Consider the following 26506-nt stretch of genomic DNA (forward strand, 5'->3'; position numbering starts at 1 on the left):
CTTCATTCCACCCATGTGAGGTCCATATTGCTGTATTCAGATGATGTCCCTGAAAGCTTGATTATTTTCCCAAGCCTTGGGTAGGATGGTAATAAGACCCTATAACATTCTGTTCTATTTTATATGATTCTTCTTTTCCTTTTTCTGGATGTGTATCTCTTTATTCTTTCATGTTATTGTTCCAGCTTTTTTATAATGTAAAAAGATTCTGGGTCCAGAATCACTGTGAGTTGGGTGTTTTTTAATCTATGCAAATAAATATATCTTTGAGGAAGCTTTCCCCCCATTTTTTAAAATCATAAAGCCAGCACTAATGTATTTTCTCCTGTGCCACAATGGCCACTGCCGATCCAAACTGAAGGCTGATGGAGAGAGCACACATTTGTACAATCCTGATATATAAATGACAGGAGACAGGTCAGTCTAGCATAAAACTCCATCTGGGATGGATTTTCTTTTTCAATACTGAAAGCCGCCCTAAGGAAACTTGTTCTAAAAACTAGTCCAACAATAAAAACAGACACATGAAGCAAACAAAGACTTGGCATTGCAAAGGCAACTGAGAGAAAAAAAAAGTCTCTTACCTTGTCCTTGATGAATCCATGTCCAGGACTAATTTTGCTAAGTGCTTCCTCTGTTTTTGAATATTTGGGATTTCTACCTGAAGTAGTTTTTTTAGTTAAAAAAAAAGAAAGAAAGTTATCTAGGGAATATTTATAAAGAATAAGACTGCATTGCAAATTCTATGTACTGAACTTCAATAACATCATAGTAATTGTGCAGGCCTAGCATTACAGCCAATGCCACAACCATGGACAGCTCCTATCCACTCACATGGCTAGCAAGAGAACTTGCCACCATCACCTTCAGAATAGCCACTGGTGTTTAAGGTACGAAGCTGGAAGGAAAAGAAGCCTCCACCTACTATATAGCTTTACAACCTGGTATTTTCCACATGTGTGGCATTTTGATCATCATAAAGCACAACCAGGTGGCTATGTACCCTGAAAAGTCTCAGAAGCCTTTGGCCCATAACATCCTAAGAGCACAAGGAAAAATGGTGTGGGGGCACAAAAGAGAGAATGTAGCTCTGCAATTCCTGTCCCATAGTACTAGTTGCAGAGAAAAATTAATAGAATTTCTCATATATATATATATATATATATATATATATATATATATATATATATATATATATATGAATGAATGAATGAATGAAAGAAAGAAAGAAAGAAAGAAAGAAAGAAAGAAAGAAAGAAAACTGGATTACAGGTAGTCCTTGGTCAATGACTGGCTTATTTAGCAACGGTTTGAATTTATGATGATGCAGGAAAAGTAGTTTTATCAATGGTTCTCGCACTCATGACATTTGCAGCATTCCTATGGGCACATGATCGAGATCCAGGCACTTTGCAAGTGGCAGGGGTTTACAATGGTCACAGGGGGTCCCATGGCCACCTAATTACTATTTGTAAGCTTCACCACCAGCTTTTGACAGGCAAAGTAAATGGAGAAGCCAGCAGGGAATCACAAGCTGCAGTCATGTGATGTTACCTTTAATGATCACAGGTGATTTAAACAGAATTACAGAATATGGAAGTCTGGCGTAGGGATGCGATGTTTCACTTAATGACCATGTTACTTAGCAACGGAGTTGCCTGTCTCAATTGTGGTCATTAAGTTAAGACTGCTAGTATTTGTTTGTGTTGTCTGCAGGATAAATCCAGGAGCAATTAAACCAGACAGTATTTCCATAAATAAACTGAAAACAAGCTGTGAGGACATTCTCTGCTTAGTTCCTCTGTGAAGTACCATATTTTTCAGGGGTAAAAGGGGATAAAAGAGGTGAAAATTTGGGTGCGTCTTATACACTGAATGTAGCCCCACCCACCCACTGGCCCCCACCCTTTGGCCTCTGGCTCCCAGCAATTTACCTCGTTGTAGCAAGCAGCAAGAAGAAACAGACCTAATCTGTCTATTAAATTGCTGGGAGCAGATTTTTTTTCTTGTGCTAATCAAGCTATGCTGAAAATGAAAATGAAAGTAAAGCAGGCTATTTGCTGCAACAAAGCAAAATTGCTGGGAGGCAGAGGCAGATTTCTTTTTCTTGTCTTCCTCACCAAAAAAGGTAGGTGCGTCTTATAGTCCGGAGCAGGATATAAGCCCTAAACAGATGCTCACTTCTGGCTCTTGTAATCAGTGATAAACATGGCTCATTTAGTACTTGAACACCAGGATAGGATCAAATGCATTTTTCCTACTTGGTTGTGAATTTGACTTCTTAAACAGACTACCTTATTAGTTCCCTTCATTTATTTTGTTGATATGCTATTACTTCCTTTCATTCCAGGATCCAAACTCCAAGAGACCAGAGGCCACAAGTTTTTGACTACAAGCAGATCCTGAAATGCCTCCTGTTCTCAGATCTGCTAGAGATCCACTCACATTTATACCAAACCTAAAAGACCCATGGCAGAAATTCACTTTGAAGTAAGCAACTCTTACCTCTGCCAACACAAACAGTGGTTCTATCACATCCCTTTCAACTTGCAGCTCAAAGTGGATGAGCTCTTGAGCTAGCTTGTCCTCTGCTTCTCCACATAATTTCAGCATCTTCCTGCAAGGAGAACAGGCAGATCTCAAGGGAGAAAGCAAGCAATAGATTAAGAGAGCAGTTGATTCAAGGGATGTTCCTCAGAGGCAGGGCAGGGCAGATGGCTACCATTAATGTTGTTTAGAGTCACCTGAACCATGAGATGGGCAACAAATAAATTTGATAAACAAACAGACAAATAATGTGCCATTCTTTAGACTCAGAAGGTTGCAGAGCAGGGAGGCTTCTATGGCTTGTCACATTTGTTATTTTGCTACATTTTTCCACATTTTTCCACTGAAAAGTCACTTTCAGTGATAAATAAATAATCAGTAAAAATCGTGGGTGCTAAGAAATGGCTTCATGCTGCTCCAGCTTCATGCTTTGATTTATTCCTCGATTTATCTGACTTGAGGTTGCTTGTTGAAGATCGATCATAATGGATTGTAAAGTCCTAAACTAAAGAGGTCTGTAGGAAAAAGTGGTGGCTTATTTACAATTAGTAGAAGCAATTCAAATGAGCGGAAGGGTAAATTATTTATTACAAACACTGTATTTGTGGCTTTAATTTTTTTCCCTTTGTAGGTGATGATTTGTGCTTGTGAGCTGCCTCCCCTTTTATGAGGAAAATGCTGGAAGTAAGGCTCATAAAATTAATCACTTCAACCTTACCACAAGCACTCAACGTGTTTTCAAATGAACCAATTCCCCAAATGGAAAAACTTTATTGTGATTGAAACACTTTCCTAGCTTCTCCTTTCCCAAAGTGATAGCTGTTCCGCAGACATTGGACTGGAATCTTACCCAAGCAGGCAGTCATCTCCTAGGATAGCAGAACCTTCCATCAAGCACTGAGCAAGTGACGTCAAAGGCAATTTCTTCTGCAACAAAAGCAACTGTTGTATGATTTTTTCTAAAAAAAAGAACCAATGACATCCCAGCCTTTTCATCTCTCATCCAGAAAACAATTTTACTTCCACCCAACCAGTATTTCGAACCATTCACTTCCCACCATATTCTTGGAGAATTCATGCATGAAAGTGGAAAGCCCCTTGAAGGGGTGTTTGCATCTTAATTCCACTGCCTTCTCTTTTCAGGGTAAAAGAGCCCTATTTCCTGATACAGGGGATACCAGGATCTCTCACCGAGCGCTTATCAGAATCTGATCCCTGCTGCCCCTGAAGACATGCCGTCAGCTTCTTGTGCGTGCTATGGGAGACCTGCTTCACCAGCTCCAAACGCTTCTCCACCTGTGGATGGACATCTCACATATCACATCAGAAAAATGCATCCTTATTTCCCAGCATGCAACTCTCCTCATGATAAATCCTCCTCCTCAAGGTAAACTGCTCCTCAAAGTAAATCCATGGCCAACCTTTATAGACATTTTCATAATTCAGTTACAATTTGCTTTCTGAAACGGCCTTTTTTTAAGAATATGCTGAACCATGCATATGAGAGAACATATCCCATTACTCCTTAACACAAATTAATTTTAATATCTAGACCTGGTATTATGTTAGGCCATAATGTGGTTTGCATGACTGGATACATCCTGATTTAAAGAAGTCAAGCGGAGTTTGTAGATTACTGATTACAGCAGATAAGCAAAAGTAGGCATACGTGGTTTCTTTGTGATTTCTTAGCTTATTCTTTGTTTGTTGCTGTAATTGACCCAATCACCTGATTAGTCTATAGAGGTACAAGGGAAGATCAGTTTTTTAAAAAGGAAAAATACTGACAAGACCAGTATCAACAAACAAGCAGTGACTGCCATAGTTATTTTCCGTACTGATTTATTGATACAACCAAGAATCTTACAGTAAAACAACCGTGATTTTGTGTGAATTGTAGCATTTGGCATGAATACTACATTTTTTGCAGTTAGTATTGCAGTTAGTACACCAATTCAAAAGGAAACAAGGAGACAATTATTTTAGCATTCATTTTAATTAAGTGTCTTAAAATAAAATTTAAATCTTGTTAGTCTAAATAAATTTGTACTACCCCAATGACTGTTTCTCTCTTAATGAACAGAGTCATAAAAGGTAGTTATAGAACAATTTATGAGTGTTCAAGGGCAGTAGATAAATCTTGGGGAGAAGTGAATCTGGCTTGGGGTTAATGAAAGTTATAATCAGGATTAGACCTTGGAAAACCAAGAATATTAAGGCAATTTTTCACTTTACATTTTGTACTTAAAGATAAATATTAGTACAATTAGATGTACCTTTTGTCAAGTATGATGGAAAATCAAATGTAAGTAACATTCAAGGGGGGGGGGGTGAGAGGGTCGGGGCAGGAGGGGGGAGGAGAGGGGGGAAAATACGTGTAAACTTTTTAAAAAAACTTTTCAATAAAAAAAACAAAAAAACAAAGGGATGAAGCCATTTGATATATGCGACTTTGTATTTTTGTGTATTTTACTGAATTATATTTCTGTAATAAGAGTCAATGCTTCGTATCTTGAGTAGACTAAAACGTAAAGAGTCAATGCTTCATATCTTGAGTGCACTAAAAACAATTCTAAAATCTGGTTAGAGTAACCATGATTTTTCAGGTCCCTTGGTGAATTAGCTATGAAAGTATTGTTTGACAGGAATTACATACTATGACAAATCTTATCAACTAACTATGGAAGTGGAAGGAACTTCAATGGACATTTGCTAATGGTTATATTCAGGGACTATCTACCCACCCTACATAATTAGGCAGCATTGTGACACTTCAAGTCCCAGCCATTAAGTAGTATCACCTGATGGAACCTGGGAAGCAGAACCTGCCCTCTGGAAAACACACACACACACACACACACACACACACACACACACACACACACACACACACAGAGTTTGCATCAAGATACACCTGGATTCCTGGTCATGTTCAAAATAATTCTAAAAACTTGCATATGGATACTGTATGTTAGATTATCTTTTAATGGTTGCTTTTCCTCTGCCATTTCAGTGGCCATTTTATTTTTGTTTTAATTGTATTGCATGATTGGTTTTGTTGTATAGACTCCTTTTAGGGTATAATATGACTGTATAACTTTCATAAACAAATAGGTAGGTAGGTAGATAGGTAAGAAGTAAGTAAGTAAGTAAGAAAGAAAGTAAGTAAATCTGAAAGACAGTTATTATGTCTTAGTCCCCAAGTGTTCAATGAGTCAGGCAGGTGTACTCTTAAAAGTATTTGACAGGGCAGAGGGACAGTGCATTGAAATAGGAGCAGGTTTTATGGAAAGCTAGTCTAAATAATGCAGACATAAATATTAGACTTAGGTCAACCATCCAACGCATTAAATAAAAACCAGGCCAGTCATATATCCTCAAGTTGTTCCTACTGATCATCTGTTTTATATTTAGAATCTCTGAATAGGAACATAAGGCCTAGGCAGAACATACACAAGTAACTATCATAATGGCAGGATGTCCAAGAGATAAAAATATAATGGACTTGATTGCATTTGTTCTGTGTGACCCAGCCTACATATGAATATCTAATATCTGGAAAGGACTGTTTTTTGAAATAACTTCTCCCAAAATAATGTCCGTCAAAAGCTTTGGACAAGAATACCTATAATCTCAGCCAGCATGGCCATTAGCCAAGTTGGTTGGAGCTGATGGAAGATCAATTCCAAAACTTTTGGAGGCTGCCATACTTGGAAAGGCAGCTCTAAAGACTAGTCTAAACTCAGTCTAATCCCATGTTAGAAACTTAATGTATTTTCCATATATCTTCCCAATGAGTGAATCTAATTGATCCTGACACAGAAACCATTATCTTGATTAGGGATGTATTTCAGACATCCCTTCTATAAACACAGAGTACCACAGAATTCAGCAACATTCAGTGAGTCTGCTCTGGAGTTAACCTTTCTTGAAAATAGCACTAGAAAGATAATAACTTGTCAAAAAGCATATTCACATTTAGCAGAATGTTTTTAAATATTTTTTAAAAAAACATATAATTTAATATTTTCTACTTAATTGCTTTCTAACTGAAATAGAGTTCAAATGTGTTAACAGTAGTCTTAAAAAAATTAATTATTAGAGACCTTTCCCTAAAAACATCAACTTTATTCCTGATACCTTTGTCATTCTTCATCCCAGTAAATTCTATCTGGAAGACTGTTTTTTATTTCATGCATGGCAAATTTCAGTATCAACCAATGGCAAGCATAAGGTATCAGGGGAAAAAAATCAGCATAGTACCTGCAAAAGATCTTCATTCAGAACTTCTGTTTTCTCAGCCCTAAAACAAAAAGAAAGCATAGTAATTCAAGATGACACAATGAATAGTTTGTCACAATTTAAAAGTGAAATTTGAAACTTAGAAACCTGGACAAGGCCAAAGAAGAGCACAGCCTTCAAGGCTAATTGAAACAGAAACCATTGTACAAAATAAGAGAAAATCATCCTATTACTTGGTGATGGTGCTAGTAGCCTATGACTAAGGCTAACTGCAACCTATATCATATCTCCTATAGCAAGTGAGAATCAAACTTTTAGACATAACACTTACTGTTTACTGATCTACTTACCCTTATCTTTCTTGACCTTCACAAAACTATAGCTGAAATGGACCCCCTCACGCAGCCATAAAAAGCCCCCCCAAAAAACTTTCACACTTTACACACACACACAACACAACACAACTGGCTCACCCACAATGTAAAAGCAGCTGTGCTAGACCCAAAATGGCCCCTGCAACAAGCAGGAACCTCACACAGCCACAAAAAGCCCAAAAAAACAACTTTCACACTTTACACAAAATTCCACATACAGCTTTGTGAGATTTTGTGTGTTTGTGTAGTTAGAGTGAAACACTACAGAAACACACTAAATCTCAGAAAGCTGCACAAATATTATTTTATGTTATTTTTATATAAAAGCAGCTAAATTTAAAACTTCCTAAACTTTAAATGGCTAGGTCTAAAAAAAGAACAACTAAAAAACCCCCCCAAATTAACTATTTTTTTAAAGCTCCCAAAGAAAAAAACTTACCCAATAGAACAGGGGTCTCCAACCTTTGCAACTTTAAGACTTGTGGACTTCAACTCCCAGAATTCCTCAGCCAGCTTTGCTTTGGTGGCTGAGGAATTCTGGGAGTTGAAGTCCACAACTCCCTGCCTGCTTGATTGCAGGCAGGGAGACTCAGTTGCTTGCTGATGCAATGGATTGCAGGGATTACAGCAAGGCGTTGTGACCAGCAGCTAAGGTAAGCAAGCTGAGGGGGGAGGGGGAGGGATTTTTGCTACCAATTAGCAGGCAACTCAGCTGAGATCATCAGAGCTTGGATCGTCAGAGCCATTTAAAAGAAAAAAAAAGGCTCTGATGATCGCGCGGCTCAGCTGGTCATGGGGGGCGGGGGCAGGGATGTTTGCTACTGGTTCTCTGAACTGCCTGCCACCATCGCTATCTACTCGCCCGAGCTGGTCCGAACTGGGAGCATTTCACCCCTGGGTCAGATCCAGCCCACGGGCCTTAAGCTTGACACCCCTGTTCTAGAGTCTCAACTTCAAGACTTCTACAATAACAAACAGTTCTTTGAATTTTCCTTAATATTTAGGAATTCTAATCAGTAGGAAGTCCCCCCCCCCATATTAATATGGAATAATTTGTGTAATTCCCACAAATTATTGTTGTTCTACTCCACTGGAGCTGGGCTTCATCTTTCTGTAGACAACTCTCAGACTTTTTTCTTCATCCTTCTTTTCTCAAACCTCAACACATTCAGCACTTTCAGATATCCTTAGAGTATCTAGATTTTCAGACTCTGCATCCTTATTTTGGTCATCTTCTGTAAATGCATATCCTAGAGTGTGCCCTCCAATATTCAATACTCGAATCCAAACACACCAGCTCCATTTTTCTATAAGCAGTGCTCATAGATTTTGAGTATGGAAATAGAATTTGCAGAGAGTCTTAAAGCAAGATTTTGCCAGTTGTCAAAAAGGGACTCAATTTTGATTCTAATCAAAAGGTAGGGACTGCCTCATAGGAAAGAATGTCCCCTCATACTATATCAGAACGGGTCAAAAAGTTATTCCTCCTTTCTTCTCCCTACATACCTCTAAGCTTCTTAGTCAGATTTGCTTTCTCAGCCTATTCCTGACTTCATACTATTTTTCCTTTGTCTGCCTTCTGAATCAAAAGGATGTAAACCACATGGTTATTCTAAAGAAATACAGTTGCATAAACTCTTCTGCACATTAAGACTTTAAGACATTGATTAAGAGCCACCCAGAAGGCTGGCTATATAAATGTTTTAAATAAATAAATTGGTACCTGTGTATGTATTGTTAAAACAGTCCAATTTTTAACATTAATCTGGGAATCTGGCCCTTAAAGACATTTGAATTGAATAAACATTTGGGACATTGTTTTTTAAAGGAATACATGGACATAAAAAAAAGTGCTTTTGCTGTTACAAGACTATCATTCTTCAGAAATAATATCTGAATGTTAATTTTGCAGATCAAATATCACTTTCAAGTTCAAAGACACCTACAAAATTGGATGTTAAATTCCAAGCATAATCTGTTCTGGTTTAATTTTTTTTTTTTTTTGCTTTAATTTATATGCCGCCCTTCTCCGGAGACTCAGGGCGGCTTACAATGCCTTCATACTTTTGTATATTTATACAAAGTCAACTTATTGCCCCCACAATCTGTGACATTTGTCTGAGTATATATAGAGAGTCATTTTAAATATTACGGTTGTTTTTGCTTCAGTAAAAATAAGACTACCGATTAAATGTTTATCTTTTGCTTAAACAAATATAACTATTTGGTAGATTGAATCAACAATCTTAATTTACTCCACCAATCTGTCTTCTAATATAGCCAGGCAAATGTCCTTGAATCATTCCAAAGTGAAGAACTGTTGCCAGATTTAGAAATTCTCAATATATATTTACCTCTGTACGTTCCTAGGTATCATGGTTAATAGTCACTGAGATATATTGTTCCATAACTGTATTCAATATTTATATCTAAGCCAACATGACTACTTTTTTGGTAGAAAATTGTTACATTAATTTATATGGGCAAATGTTTGGGTAAACTGGTCTCTGGTGAAAGAAACTGTATATTTATGTATTGATTTTAAAACCTTGAAGTTGTCTCCCCAACATTTAGCTTTTCTCATATAAAAAGCCCTAAATATATGCATCTTTCAGTGTGCAAACATTAATAAAATAATCTATTGCTCTGTTTACCTTCTCTTTCATGCTTTCCTATTCTTCATCTTAGTATCTTGATTTTTCAATCCATTGAAAAAAACCTAACGTACCCACACCTCATCAACTAACTTAAATAATAGAAACATCACCTCAAGTCAAGTTAGGTCTAGGCAATTTAAATATTCTTTTTCCTGTCTGACATGATTTGAAATAGTTTCTTCCTCATTTTTAGCCTTTTAAATTGTCAATGGGTTTTAGTTTGAATGTTTTAAATTTTGGGCCAAAGTCATATAATTCTTTTAAAAATTTTAAATTTTGTATTGGTATGTGTTTCAGTTCTGGCTGTGCACCGCCCTGAGTCCACTAGGAGAAGGGCGGGATACAAATTTAAATAAATAAATAAATAAATAAATAAATAAATAAATAAATAAATAAATAAATAAATAATCTTTTTAGTAATAATAAATTTTAAAAAACCTCCTTTATTCTTTATTTCTAGATCACTACTTATAATTTCCTAACAGAGATCCTCCTTCTCAAGCTATTACAGCAAATTAAGTTTTATAGTTAATTGAAAAATCTGAAGAATACATACTTTTGCTTGAATAAAGATCCATTACCCGACTGAAAGCTTTCTAAACACCTTATGGCAATTCTCTCTCTAACAGCTGGGATGAGTAGGCATACTTTCTTCAAATAGAAGTGTTATATATTGATGTTTGCCAAATTCAAAAGTACTTTTTATCCCCTTCTCTCCCACCACCAAAAGCCATTGGTTGTTAGCTACCATTATTCCAGGAAGCCAATTTTAACTATTACAAAAAATAGAACCAACTGAAAAATAGGCTTAGGGATGAAAAATATCTAAAACATTAAGTCCTATATGAGAAGTGTGCAAAATGAATTGGAGAGAGTTAATGAGTTAGAAAGTTTCTGGATCATTGAATTCTACCAGCATCCCTTGTTTCAGTATAAGGTAGAAACTGACTACTGTGATGACTACTGAAGCATGTAATCAATATATCAATATAGTTATTACAAAAGTAATGGACTCATATTTATGACCATGTTTCCAGTTTTTTTTTAAAAGTGTAGTTTTAGGAGACATGAACATTATACAGTATTTATTGTATTTTAAAAGCATAATGGTTACACAATCTACTTTCTTGATAAAAAAGACCATGCTCTTAAAAGAACTGAGTGAAGGATGTTTCAAGGAATTTATCTATCTTTTTCAAATGAAAAACTGAATTATATTAAAATAGTGGGTTTTTTTTTAAAAAAATTCTAAACTATAAAGATACGCAAGGAAAAAACAGACCAAAACACTATAAGGAGCTGATTCAGCTTAATAAATTTTTCATGTAATCTATATGAGCACATGGAGAAAAAGATATGAAAATTGAACCAAGTATTTCCCCCCCCCCATTATTAATTCAGACAGATTTCTATACCTCCACAATCAGAAACTCTTGATGACTTATATGTAACATAAAAAGACCAGTTAAAATATCCACTGCAATATGCAAGCCAAACAAGCTTCATGGATAACAATAAAAACAATAGACCAAACCATAAAAGTGAAAACAAGAAAACTGAAAATAAAGATGAAACAATGTCTTATTCAACAACTTCTGAAATGCCAGCAAAAAAGGGTGTAGCCTGATTTCCATGGGCGGCTGTTCTACACTTCGTTACTGCCACAGAAAACCAGTGTCGCCCTCACTTCAGACCCCCAAACCTCCTAAAATTGTGGGCTCTTTAACAGTTTCTTTCTAAGCAATCTAATTGGTTGTGATAAAGGCTTTAGAGGTCACAGCCAGCACTTTAAATTGTGTTGAAAAGCAACCAGCGACAAGTGCAGGGTCTACAAAATCAGTGTTATAAGTTCCAAATGCTAGGAGCCTGAAATTACATGGACCACTGCATTTTGAACCAATTCTAGCTTCTGAGCAGCAACCAGAAGTACAACTCCCAATATGACACATTACAGTAGTCTATCAGTTGCTAATGAGGACTTGACAACTAGCATACCGGTATTAGCTGAAGCTGGAGTTAAACTCACCTGGTGATAATTTCAACCTGCCATCCCAGGAAGAGCCATGAATCCAGAAGGATATTTGAATCATGAATCTGCTCTCTGAGGTATAATGCTTATTTATCAAACAATATTCTGGCGGTGACAAAGATGTATCATTTTTGACTTACTAAGATTTATCTTTGGTATGTTCTCCCCTACTCAGATCCTTACAACTTCCAGATACCACATGACAATATAGAGTTGACTTTCATCATCATATTAAACCCAAAGCCATCAAAAACGTATTTCAGTGACTTCACGGAAATATTAAGAAGCAGGGGACCAATCCCTGAGCATCCTGACTATATATCAGTGATGGCTAACCTTTTTTTCCTTGGGTGCCAAAAGTGTGCATGTGCATGTGATAGCACACAGGTGTGTGCCCAGACCCATAATCCAATGCCCCCCATGCATGCCCCACCCCCTGCACATATGCGCGCAATCCCCCTGCGCTGCCCCGCCCCCCTTGCATGCATGCACGATCCCATGACCCATTTTGGGCCTAGCAGGCCTCCCTGAAGCCTCTGGAGGCTGGAAATGGCCCATTTCCAAACTTCCAGTAGGCCATTTTTCGCTCTCCCAGAACCTCTGCACGAGCCCTGTACTTACCTGGCATCCAAAACGGGCTGCATGGAGACTCCTGGGAGGGGAGGGGCGGCATGGGCATGCACGCGCGTCTCCCGCATGCATGGCAGAGACCCGAAAATCAGCTGGCTGGCGGGAAGTGCACACACGTGCATGATGGAGCTGATCTATGGCGATGGATCACATGCCCGCAGCAATGGCTGCGCGTGCCACCTGTGGCACGCTTGCCATAGGTTTGCCATCACGCTATATATCAATGAAAACCAGCCAACATCTCCTTCCCTCTCCTATACTGGAATGATTCACTGAGGACTGCATAGAACCATTGCAGAACAGTGTCTCTTATCCCAACCCTGCAGTTGGTCCAATGGGATAACCAGGATGGGTGCCCTATTCCCATCCATGAACAGTCATCTGTGTTCAGCCAAAGTGAAGGCTGGGTTCTTAGGACAAGGAGTGGGCTCATTTCTCCATCAAACCTATCTCCCTGCAATCAATCCTTTCCTGTCTTCCTTCTTATTTAATCAATTTTTTTTTACAGCCCATCAACTATCTTTTAATCTTATTCTTGTAGACTTCGACAAGCATATTCATCGTTACAAGGGGTCAGAGACACAAAGACTGTTCTTTTCTTCAATGTTACAGATGAGGGACAGGACTCATTTCTATCCATAAACAATGAAAGAGTAGTAATGGAAAAAGGACAGTAGATGGGTGGGGCCTGACAAATGGATTCTCATTGAAAATACAGTTAGCTCTTGACTTACGGTCACAACTGAGCCCAGAATTTATGTTGTTAAGTGAGAAATTTGTTAAGTGAGCTTTGTCCCATTTTATGGCTTTTCTTGCCACATTTGTTAACTGAATGACTGCAGTTGTTAAATTAGTAACATGGTTATTCAGTGGATTTGGCTTCCCCATTGACTTTCCTTGTCAGAAGGCTTCAAAAGATGGTCACATGACCCTGGAACACTGCAACTGTCATGAATATGAACAAGCATCTGAATGTAAATCCATGGGGGATACTGCAACAATCATGTGTGTGAAAAATGGTCATAAGTCACTTTTTTCAGTGCCATTGTACGATCACTAAACGAACTGTTGTAAGTCTAGGATTACCTGTTCTCTAATGAAGATATCTACCCAAGGCCAATGAGCTATCGTGGTGAATGCCTCCAGTTGGTATAAACCAGGGGTGAAATCCAGCAGGTTCTGGAGAATTGGTAGCGGAAATTTTCAGTAGTTCGGAGAACCGGCAAATACCACCTCTGGCTGGCCCCAGAGTGGAGTGGGAATGGAGATTTTGCAATATCCTTCCCCCAGGAGTGGGGAGGGAATGGCGATTTTGCAGTATTCTTCCCCTGCCATGCCCAAGCCACACCATGCCCACCAAACCACGCCCACAGAACCGGTAGTAAAAAAATTTGGATTTCACCACTGGTACAATCTATCTTCAATGGTATTGCTATGGTTGTGGTCCTTCAGGAGAAGCAGCTGTATTTTGTTTTCCAGTTGGAAGAGTTCTATTGTGTTTTCAACACTGTATATTTATTTATTCACTAAATTTATATGTTGGCCCATTCAGAGTAACTAGCCACATTGTTAGAAATATTTAAAAGTCAAGAAAATATATTCTGCACAGATTTCTCTCCATGCAGTCATATCCTGTAATCTTCACACAGAAAAATATGTTTTATAATGGGCAGTGGCAAAGAGGCAGCCTATAATTCCCAAAGGAAGCAATCTGATACTACAGCTTGTACTGCTGGTAAACATCATAAATTAAGCGAGGAGGTTCAGAGATTATCTGGTTGATGAACTACCTGAAATTACAATCCAGGTCAGTTCTTGCTTGAATTTACTCTTTAATTTTAATTAATTTCTACAACATTTATAGGATGAAGCTGTCATTCCCCCCCACCCCCCAAGATTTATGTATGGTTACATAAATGAAATATGTTTCTGCTAAATTGTAGTTATTTCAGCAGAAAAAGAAAATACCTATTACATCCATATAGAAACAATTTACTCCAAAGAATTCACTGTCAAGACACCATGCAATGACATTGTTTCCTGGGTTAAATCTATGTATATTTAGGTGAAAGAGCAATTCCGGTTATTCAACTTTATATTCAAAATCCATTCATGTATGAAGAGATGGCAGAAGAATCCATATCTGATCCATAGGTCTGCAAGTATACAAATGGATCTTCGCCTCAAGAGATTTCACTATTCTCTAACTAGTGCAATATAGTTTAAAAGAAATTCAGATTAAAGTAGAAACTGAGTAAACCACAGAAATTATGCAGAAATGAAATGCAACAAAATTAGGGGTGTCTATTCCTATCACATTTTGTTAAGACTCCAGTTGAGGTAAGTTCTAACAAAAAAGTTCTACAATATATACCATTTCTGATGATGCATTTGCGTACAAAAGTCAGAAGTTTGTCATTATAGTCTTCAAGTTAAAACAATCAAATCAAATATGAATTGGATCAAAATGTAAGATTTCTTCTGCCGTCTCTGGGCTAAACAATAACAATCCTCTTTACTTCTCACCCCAAAACATTATTTCAATTTTTACAAGATGCACTGGAGGAAAATAAAAGTCCAGTCTATGCCTATAGTTTCTGGCTGGAAACCATGCCCTAGGGAAGTTGTCTGTAGACATGGAGGCTGGCAAGCCTCCCTAATAAAACTGCTTCCATAAAAAAGAGTGGATTATATTGAATTTGGATGTCTGCAGCTTCTCAAACCGGGCAGCTGGTTTCACAATCTCAGACATGTTCATGCTTTGCTTCACTGTGATTTTGTGCTTGTTTAACAAACCAACACAATTAGCATTCCAGTAATGCCCAGGCAGATGGAGGTTATAGCGCTGAATGACAACACTGCCACCCTCTAATAAACCTAAAAATGCTTCAATGCCAGGAAAGGAAATTACATTCTAATTTCCCTGATGTGTAATAAAAGGAGGAGGCGGCTTTGAAAAGAAACTTGCCACATACCTAGAATTGAGAGGTAAAAAAAAAAAAAAAAGATGGTTCCAGGATATTTGGGCAAAGAATCTCACTTTATTCTTTTCTATCACAGAGGAAAAACCTGTGTGTGGTATTATCTTAGCAGTGATGAAATTTTCTATACAAGAAGCATTTTTGCAAACATTTTCGGGGAGTAATTTCTACAGGCAACATGCTACTTATCTAAAAGCAAGGTATCTTATTGGAAACCTCCAATGTAATTTACGGTAGTTTCTGATTTCAAATTTTCTTATGAGCAAAATTTCAGAACAAAAAGTCACAAAGTTGATATGTAATGTTCTCTGGTTGCTGTAAAATTATATGTTAAATGCCCTTCTCCAACCTGAGAACATAAAATTATCAGAAAAACTCTTTTGGATCAAGACATTTAGTCTAGCATTCAGCATTATACAAGATTAACTGGATAGAACTGGGAAGTTCGTATGCCTGGACTGTACGGTGACAGCTCCCCTTTCCTGTCCCTTCTTAGCAACAAAGATTTAAGGCATGCCACTTATGATTCAGAAGATATCAGCCACTGATATTACTCAGTTTGATTCTGAGCCTCTCACATTCACTTTTAAAACCATCCAAATTACCAGAATTTACCAGAATTATTGGCAGCAAATACTACAATTTACTTATTTCCTCCCTCTATGCTGAATCTCCACGTATTTGATCCTAATGGGTGACCTTGAGTTCTAACATTGTGAAAGAGGGAGGATATTGAATATTGTCCCAAATGCATGAATGAGCATCTGATGCATAGATCTCTCTAAATAGTGTTCATCAAGTACCTGGAAGAGCATCTCCTGAGTCACTGTAAGGACATCTAGTGGATAAAATTGCTCAGGCTCAAGGTGGATAAAAATCAATGATTTTTTTAAAAAAATCAAAAAAATCAGATTTTTTTTAATTTAAATCGGATTTTTTTGATTTTTATCAAATTTATTTTAATAAACTTTTGGGGTAAAAATCTATCGTAAGATAGTTTTCTATTGAAGATACATAAATAATTTAATTTATTCAGCATGAAATGGAGCTTAGTTATGTAGCATGAGGCTGTATATTCTGCAACACTGGAACTATCATTGAGTCAACAGTGGGTTAAAGGAGTAGCAGAGATGACAGTTGCTCTTTAAAAATTATGATTTAAATTGAGTTGATTTAAATCAAGCCTTTTTACTAGTGATTTAAATCATGATTTAAATCAACTCGATTTAAATCAAATCCACCCTGCTCAGGCTTGTTGGGCATAACTCGCCCTCCCTTGTTGTGGGGTGTCACGGGGGTTGCTACCCCTACCACACTTATTTAACATCTATATGAAGTATTTCGATTAAATCATCCATCAACATCCCATCAGTAAGTACATAATGTTCAGTTATATACTTCAACTTTGAGCTGAATAGAAGATCTGATTGACTGTTTTGTTCCAGTGATTAGTGTCAGTCACCCAAGAAAACCAGACAGGCATCATGACAAGAGCTAATTCTACTTTATTGTACGGCTACATTAACAGAATCTTGCAAGTTTGAAAGTGCAAATTTCTCACCTTCTCTTTTTACTGATAAATTAAGGTGGATTTTTTTTTTGTAAGTTTCTTTCTCTGCACTTTTATCTGATCATTCCCTAGGCAGCAACTCTTCTCTTCATCTTCGAGAATCATTCTCACATCCCATTACAACTAGAGACTACAAATGTCTGTGTGGGAATGATCATACTTTGACTTAATCCTGACAAGATGGAATAATTTTGGAAATAGAAACTCTCCCATTTCAGAGATATTGAATACTTAGCATCCTGGGGTCATGTAATTGCCTTTTGTGACCTACTGTCAAGCAAGGTCAATGGGGAAGCCAGATTCACTTAACAACCATGTTACTAACTTAATCAATGCAATGATTCCCTTAACTATGGCAAGAAAAGTTGTAAAATGGGGCAAACTCACTTAGCAAATGTTTCACTTAGCAACATAAATTCTTAGTCCTGATTGTGGTCATAAGTTGAGGACTTATGGGGGGAGTCTTCTTGGACTCAGTTCCTGCTTGAGTAACTATGCCTGGGTGTGTCTTTGTACATCCCTTTTGAATGCCAGATTTGGCCCTTTTCAGATGAGGAGGTTTTGCTTACTGTTAATCATGCTTTTGTCTCCTCCCATTTGGATCACTGTAATGAACCGTTCATGGGCTGATCTTGCAGAATATTCATAGGACACAAGAAACATTCTGTTTGCTGACAAAGCTGAAGAGCTGATTTTCACTTAGACCCTATATTCTACTAAACTCAGGTTGATAGTAAAAAAGAAAAGAAAAGGGAGAAAGAAAACAAGAAAAGCAAAGGCAGATTTCCAGGGGCACCTAAACGTAACAGAAAGCCAAGTCCCTCCAGCTATCCCCTCTACAATAGATTCTGAAGGGGCTGAAAAGAGATATTCTTGGTACAAACCTAACATTTGCCATCACATATGGCAGCTATTCCCATATAACATTCCTCTGATACATTGAATTACTTGAGGGATCGTCTCACCCCTGTGGGATTGGCCTGTTACACTCTTGCTGGAAGAGGAGGTACGCTGCCGATCCCATCAACCCGATTATTGTGGCTGGCGGAGTCCAGGAAGAAGATCTTCTTTGCTGTTGCTCCTGCCTTCTGGAACATCTTGCCCCTGATGTGAGGATGGCCCCAACCCTCATATCTTTTCATAAGGATGTGGTTGTATCAGTCGGCTTGGGGCTGTGGTTAAAGATATGGTTGTGGTAGTCGGCTTGCCCCCCCCCCAGTGGGGGGACAGTGCAATGGAGGTGTTTGAGTAATAACAGATCCCACCTCCCTGTCCACTCTACCTTGCCTTCCCCATGGTGTCCTTGGTTTTAATGTCTTTTTATGTTTTAACTGTATATGTACCTGTAAGCCACCCAGAGTTACCCTATGGTAAGATGGGTGGCTAATGAATTTTATAAATCAAATAAATTACATTTAACATAATTCTCAGCAGCATGGCAAACAAGGGAGATAGACTGATTAGCAGTACTAATATATAAATAAACAACATAGTGATTTTTAAATTATTATTTAGTTATTTCTATTTTGATTTGTAATGTGACCTCACAAGTTGGTCTTGAATACATACATAGACACACACACATGTAGCAATATTGTAGTCAAAGATGTTTTCCAGGTGATAATCATATGTTCTTGGCATCTTCTCTCCTCTCAGCAGTATAGCTTGACTCATTCTTGGCAATGCTTACATAATTATGATCATAATGAAGCAAGAGGAAATTGATTCTGGTTTACTGTAATAATTCTGACTCTTTACGGTACAGTCACCATCGAATGAATAACTCTGGAAAGATAATGATCTAGACTGTGTTAAAAAGATGGCCCAATCTAGACCAATTAAAAGCACTTATATCCATCATAGGGGCATCCAACTATCCAGATCTGATGGATTCCTTCAAACTACAAGGGAAATGAAGCCTTGTAGCCATGAAGAATTTACTGTCCACTGCCTGCTTTGCTAGTCAGAGTCTGGAAATAGAATTTCTGAGTTCTCTAGCATACTCCAAATACTTATGCAGAATTGCCACATTAATTAATCTCCCCATTCTTTATTAAAATACTCTTATCTTAAATTCAATCTGTAGGAGATGACCCAGCTGAGTCCGAGGGAGAGGTCAAATGCATCATCAGTCATGAATCCCTGCACACCTATAAGAGATCTAGGTCTCGCTTGCCTTAAATTCCTTAATTCCCACTAATTTCTTTTGACTGTTAGTAGTTCAGATTCTTGTAGACAGTTTAAGCTTGAAATAAATCATTATACTCATTTGAACTGCCTCAATCTCCTGATTTCCCTGGCTTTTGACACAGTCCCTCCATTTCTAAATCAATTTGTATTTTTTAAAAACAATCTTGCATCAAAATTACTACAATGACATCTTAGTTTAATGGAGCCTCACTTAATGGACTTCTTATCTAAGAGAATATATCTGTTTTTGAGCTTCATTCCCAAACAACATACCATTTTATTTCAAAACCAGTATGAATAAGGATAATTGACATAATTTGTATCAATTTATATCAAAATATGTAAAACATCAGTAATGTAATGTATATTTAACATTCAGACTTAATGGATATTTTAATAGACAGACCTAATGGACCTTTTCCTGGAAAAGGTCAATTAAATTGAGGTTTACTGTTTGCATTTCATATGTACTTCTACTGCACACATTCTCTTCAAGCAAAATTTCTCCTCCATTCCTTTCCTTGACTCAGATGAGAACGATTGAAAGATAGCTAAGTAATCAACATATTGATGTTACTTCACGCAAACTTTCACACATGTCCCCTTGGATAATTTGTATCATCTACAAATGATCCAAGAGAAGAAAATTGAGTCCTGCTGTACCCAATAGCACTAGCTTTATTAGGCAACTCCAGAAAGGAAGTAACAGAGTAAGTGGAACATAGTGCTTCCAATTCCTTTTTAGACAACATTGATTTCTCCATGACAGCAGAACAGTTAGAAATGGACTTATTCTCATGACTGCTATCAGTGTGATGAGAAGAAAAGCCCGCAAATCACAGGGCATGAGTGAAAGTGTTGGTGGCATTCTAGAATAGTTCCTTGGTGAGCTTGAAGGTGAGCCATGAAACTTTAAATCAAGGGAATCTCAACATAGATAGTTGATCTCCCATGGTATAGGGATGGATATTTTCAATAACAATAAATTCAATTACCAGGCAGTGAAGAAGTGCTATCTTATAGTATCTCCAAACTATTATGCAATACCAGACAGTCAGAGTTGGAAGATCTATCAAATAGGAAACTTGGCAGAAGGAAAAGTAAAGAGATATGTGCAAGTTCTTAAAAATAGTGTACACGATGCTCAACAAATGGGGAAAAAAAAACCCAGGCTTCTTCATTTCTGCCTTTGATTTTTCTAATTCTCAATGACATATAATATTGATGCTTTTTAAATGCATTGCAAGATTTACAAATACATAAGTATATTTAGAAAGGTGCCCTTCTGCACACACACAAAAGACAACATATCTTGGCAAGATAGGCAAGCTGACATAGGGGCCATTCTTCCTACTTTGTCTACTGGAAAATGGTTGTTTTGTGGGATGCTCACATTCAGCACAGTTAAAAAAAATTGGTGACTATATAGTTATACTGGGAAGAGGTTAACAGTACAAAGGCAAGTCATAAAGGAACCAAGTGCTTGTTTAGCTTTATGAAAAGCAAACACCTAAAAGATGCAGGGCTGGATATATTCAATTAACGGTACTGTTGGTAGAAGTATAAAGAAACAAGCAAATATGTCTGGATGGTTGAGGAAAAACAAATATTTAAGAGCAAGTTATAAAGCCTGGTTAATTGAAATACCAGCAGTTCAGACCAAAGTCCCATCCAATCTATTATTCCACTAACTACAGCAGCTAACCACAAGCCTCTTGCAAAGTCCACTTGGAAGAAACTAATCATAGCTCCAGGGCTGGGTTCTAAAATGTTTTACTACCGGTTCTGTGAGCATGGCTTATTTTGTGGGCGTGGCTTGGTAGTGGTGGGTAATGTAACTGTGTGGGCGTAGCCAACTTTTTTTTTTTTTTTTTACTTTTAAAAGCATTTTTTCTACAACCTTAAGAGGTTGCAGAAAAAATGCTTTTAAAAGCTTCTGACGATCAGGCAACTCAGCTGGGATCGTCAGAGGCTTTTAAAGGCATTTTTTTTCTACAACCTCTTCGTCTGAAGAGGTTGTAGAAAAAATGCTTTTAAAAGCCTCTGACGATCCCAGCTGAGCCGTGCGATCATCAGAAGCTTTTTTCTTTTTACTTTTAAAAGCATTTTTTCAGCTGAAGAGGTTGTAGAAAAAATGCTTTCAAAAGTAAAAAAAAAAAAAAAAGCCTCTGATGAGGTGGGCGGGGTAAGGGAGCAGGGACCGGGCCGGGGACCGGTTTGGGGGTGTGACTAGCCAATGTTATTACCCATTCTCCGAACTACTACAAATATTTTCTACTGATTCTTGTGAACCAGTGTGAACCAGGAGCAACCCACCACAGCATAGTTCACTCCTGATTCTGAAAGTTACACTCTGGGAAGGCCAACACAATCCGATGTCTTCCAGAACAACTTCTAGAATAGAAGTCAATATGGCCAAACGTGGAGATGTGAAATCTCAGTACGTCTGGAGGCAAAATCCTAGAATCTTATTAAAGACCCAAGCAAGATTTGGCCCACCCAGGTGACCTTTGTCACTTAAGAACAAAGCCTACATCAGAATTGAGAAATGAAGCTTCTAACCTTACTATACATATGTCAGGAACAAATTAAATTACATACTTTGTTACCATTTTCATACGTCATAAAAACAACATGCCTCCTTCCATTCCTGCAATGCTCACTGAGTTATTTTTGTAAGAGGTCATGGTTAGAGTAGAACATTTACCACTTCATTCTCAGTTGAATAACCCATATGCATTCTCATAAAATGCTACAAAGGGAGGAAGTGCTGCCCTTGAATCAAAAAGCAAGTTTCTCACTTTGGGGGAAATAATTTTCTGTGAGTTTCATATAAACTCCAATCTTCTAGATAATGGGACAAAAAGCTAGATCACTCAAATGCTTGCTTTATTTAGGCAGAGAAGGCTCATGATTGGGAAAGTCAACTACCTTTTGAGGCATTGTCTCCTCAATGTTGTAATAAAGATACTGTAGGCATTTCCCACCCTCACAAAATGAAAAAGAATAACAAAACATTTGAAATAAGAAAAGCCATGAACATTGGAAAATCAAAGAGTAAAAAACTGATGAACTGCAGTTGTTGCACAGCTCTTTTCCTTTCCTAAATGATAGCCCGTGAGCTTTTTCCTCCTTGGTCTGATTTGCAACAATGCACTTGGAGGAATGCCTAGTTTCACACCAACCCCCCTATATGCTTTGGCCATCCACAGAGGCCTGCCTCTGGCCATTTCCATTAGTAGATTAAGTGAGGGAAGGAGCAACTGGGAAAATGGCTTTCTGGTTTATTTTCTTTTTCTTTGAAATACTCTTCCTAAAGACGTTTGCTTGGCATGTAATTCTGAGAACAAGTAAAGTTCTTTTAAAACCAGATTGCTTCTGACCGCTTGAAAAAGTTTTGATGTAGTAGGTTGTGGAATCTCATTATTGCTTTAATTGTATATCCCAGGTATAGCTCTCTTATATATTGGTATCTGCTAAGCTACCTGCTCCTTTAACTTTAAAGTGTTTAATTAAAAAAACAGCTGAAGCTATCATACAGCTAACTAAAATGTAAATCTTCAAAATCACTTATATTTGAAGTGATAGCATTGAATTCATGTGGATCTGTATATTTTCTTAGAAAATAGATACCGAGGGTGATTGCAACTTACTGATTTATCAGAATGGTGCCCTCCAAAAAACAATAAAACCAAGCTAGGAATAGAATGGATTGTTTCAGTATGCTTTCTGAAATATTGGTGGCTTTTTGTCTGATTATACACATATCCCAACCTGTGCTAACTTTTTTTGGGAGTTATGCTTAAACTTTAATATCCATCCTAGATTTTAGGATCTAGAGGCTGGGAAATCTTTATTTTAGCCTTTTCTGTTCAATACGGCATGTTGCTATTTAATGAGTTATATAACCAACATCTGGAATTTAATTCATTAAAAATGATGGACATAAATGCACAGAAACCAACCAACCACAATTCAGATTCATGTAGTACATGGCCTGGTCCAAAGGTCAATCTCATCATGAAAGCTCTCATATTGCTCTGCCCTTAGACCTTGTGATCTTAACCAAGTTAATAAAACTTAGCATTGACTTGTATTAATCAAGCAAATTATGTTTAACCTGAAGAGAGTTATGTTTGTGAACAGTGATGGAAATCAGAGCACCATGGCATCCATCGTGCCAAAATGGGATTGCTAAATTGTAATTTTATTAGCTCATGTTGATATGGAGCTTTGTCAAAAAGGAAAATAGCAGGGTTGTACAATCCAACATTAAGCTTTTTTTGGAAGGAGGAGGAGGAGGGGACCAAATATTGAAGGTGTGAAAGCAAGCAGGAAATGTGTTTGTATGCAGTTGGGTTATTTTAAACAGCATGCTCTAAATGTGAACTGGAAGGAAAAAAGGAAGCAATGTAAGACAGACAGAAAACATTCAAGAAACAGGGAAGCAAGAAAAGCACAAAGTCCCTGTGGCTAGCAATTTTTATATCACTATCCGAATTATTTAAAAAACCTATCTCTTCCCACCATTCTCTGCCTTTTATGTAAAGTTAAGTAACCTATCTTAATCCTATAAATATTAAGGAGCTTATGTGCTGATTCCTCTAGGGATCAGCTACATTTAACAGGAAGTAGTCTCACAGTACTAAACAGAAGCAAATAAAAAAGTTGCTCAGGAATTAACATTTCTGACTATTATACAATTGGCAGGATTGGAGTGTATATTCAAGGAGTGCAAAGCAGACAGACTTATGCATACCATAATGGCTATATAAACCCATGTTGTTTACTTCATATACATCCCCACTTATTTCTAGATATTACTACATTCAGCAGCAAGTTCTGAACATATTTTCTAACCATATCTGTGAATAAAAAATATTGGGTTGGAATGCCAGCAGAATTCTCATTACAAGCATAGATTTTGTTATATCATTTGACTTAAGCTGGTCTTACAAAATGCAATCACTGCGGGTAAAGAATACCCAAGTAGCATTTATCTTGGTGACTCAGCTCCCTATTTGGTTACTATTTCAGTCAGACAATATCACATGGGCAAATTACCTATTAAGTTATCCATTCTAAACACTGCCAGCATCCAAATGGGAAAAACTGATGAACAGCCATCTGAACATATTTTATTTAACCCACACTCTACAATTTGCTGCATCTTCTAAGACATCTCAAAGAAGCACATAGGGTACATAATCATTAAAATATAAATATTCTTTATTCAAAAGTAATTATTAAAATGTAAAACAGAAAAAAATATATGGAAGTACAACCATCAAAAGATTTAGTGAAAAAAAAACTTTTTAAAAGGGAAAGAGAAACCCATTCTATACAACACTCACATAGGAAAACCTGGCATGTAAATTGTCAGGAACAAACAGAAGCCAGGCTCAATCTAAGATCCTGTGATTTACTTGCTTATGCATCTCAGTGTTGCAACCAAGGGAGATGTGGCTGAATCCAAACTGTAGCATGGGGAAAAGGGGGAAGCATATGGAAAACCCATGAAAGAAAAAAAAAATCTCTCCATGAGTCACCCAATGGATGAATCATTTATAGATCTTTTGAGGTTAATCTACGAAAGAGTCTCAAATTAGGTGCCTCTCCTGTAGCAAAGCATTTATATTCCATGGCATTCATCTGTACCTATTAAAAGATGTTTAGTTGAAGTCTTCAACTAAATAATGTGCCAATATCACATTGTTTGAAACAGTTAAAAGTCTGTTTTAGTACTCCCTCTCATACATCCAATCATTTTGTACTGACAAAGAAGGAAGACTATGGCTCTGAGATGTGATTGTGCCAACAATCTACCCTTGTCAACACCAAACCAGACCAAAATGGGATGAGGGAAGAAATCAGCTAAACAGCAGCATGATAGATAGGAGGGATTTCCAAGAGTAGAAATAGAAGTGTTGTTACAGTGTATGTGTTTGATGGGACATGGGATAACAGTGAGACTATTACTTCCCTTCTGCAAACAAACTTAATATGACAATATGACAAAACAAATTTAGTTCACAGATACTATAATAGAGGAGGGTTTAAGATGCTCTGGAAACCGACAGTTACTGTACTTTCTTTGTACAAAGGAAGAATAAATACTAGAATAAATAAATTTCAACATTTTGTTTTGTAAATTAAGCAGAACATTAGCATTCTTGCAAGTTCCATATCTTTTTGGCTTTATAATTGTAGCCAACTTGAGAGCAAGGATGATGTCACAGTTATTAGTGGCTATAGGAACAAGAGTATGAAAAATGGAACAGTTAAAAAAGAATTTCTACCAAATTTGAGTATCTAGAATCCCATTGCCATTTAGTCTTAATATTTACTGAACAGAATCTTGAGCTGTTTTAGATGATGCACTGTACAGTGTATGTAACCCTTCTCAAAATGGCCTACTTTTTTTTATGTCAGGAGAAGCCTTTCCAAATTCTACAACGATGGTCTTTGTCTTAGAAACACTAGTGAACATTCTATAGAATCAAGTGTAATTGCTATGTTATGATAAAGCTGGTAATATCACAAAATATTCAATATAATCTTAACAATGACTTCTTGCGTGTATATTTTTATCTATTTTTTGCTGTCCATGCACACGCATATTTCTAACTCTGAATAACCTTAAGTATCATGATATTTATGGAATCTATTATGCAAAATTTCTGTATCAGCATTGTCAAATTCCAAGTTATAAGGATTTCCTATTTCCCAAATAGTGGGCCTAAGCAAGGCGGGGCAGTACCTGATTTAGTGATGTAAAAAAAAAAGCTAAGTAAAGTTAATTCCACTACTACTACTACTACTACTACTACTATTACTACTACTACTGTCATGTTGGGAGTGCTGAAGTACTTCTGGGGTTGAAAGAATGGACGTTGTCTTACCTGAACGTCCCTTTTCTGGGCGCTGCGTACACTATCCATGCATGGGTTAATCCTTCAGTGCTTGGCAAACAACTGAGTGAAAACAAAAGACTTTTCCTCCCCTTTCCGGCTCCCAAGCCACGCCTCTGGTCCCATGATCCCCCAGTCTGAACGAAGGCGCAGCAGACAAGAATCCACACTATGAGTAACTTATAAACTCAACTTTATTAACTCAAATTAACGTAATGGAAAAGGAAACTAGTCTCAGTCATAAACAGGGGGCAGGCAGCCCTGACGGGCGGGATATGGATAGTGTACGCAGCGCCCAGAAAAGGGACGTTCAGGTAAGACAACGTCCATTTTCCTGTGCACTGCTCCCACTATCCATGCATGGGATATACCCAA

At 37.4% G+C, this 26506-nt stretch overlaps 1 protein-coding gene across 1 annotated transcript in view; it reads right to left on the reverse strand.

Moving 5' to 3' along the window:
• ARHGAP44 (Rho GTPase activating protein 44) overlaps positions 1–26506 on the reverse strand; it is a 139252-nt gene that overhangs the window by 32561 nt on the left and 80185 nt on the right. The window contains exons 2-6 of the mRNA XM_070937459.1: positions 6811–6850; positions 3739–3843; positions 3398–3474; positions 2506–2617; positions 585–661 (exon numbers count right to left, since the gene is read on the reverse strand). Coding sequence (XP_070793560.1) covers positions 585–661; positions 2506–2617; positions 3398–3474; positions 3739–3843; positions 6811–6850 — 411 coding nt within the window. The remainder of the gene's footprint in view (positions 1–584; positions 662–2505; positions 2618–3397; positions 3475–3738; positions 3844–6810; positions 6851–26506) is intronic.

This window comes from Pituophis catenifer, unplaced genomic scaffold, assembly GCF_029215685.1.
Source record: "Pituophis catenifer annectens isolate HBS135680 unplaced genomic scaffold, rPitCat1.0.hap2 SCAF_2, whole genome shotgun sequence".
Classification (NCBI taxonomy): Eukaryota; Metazoa; Chordata; class Lepidosauria; order Squamata; family Colubridae; genus Pituophis; species Pituophis catenifer.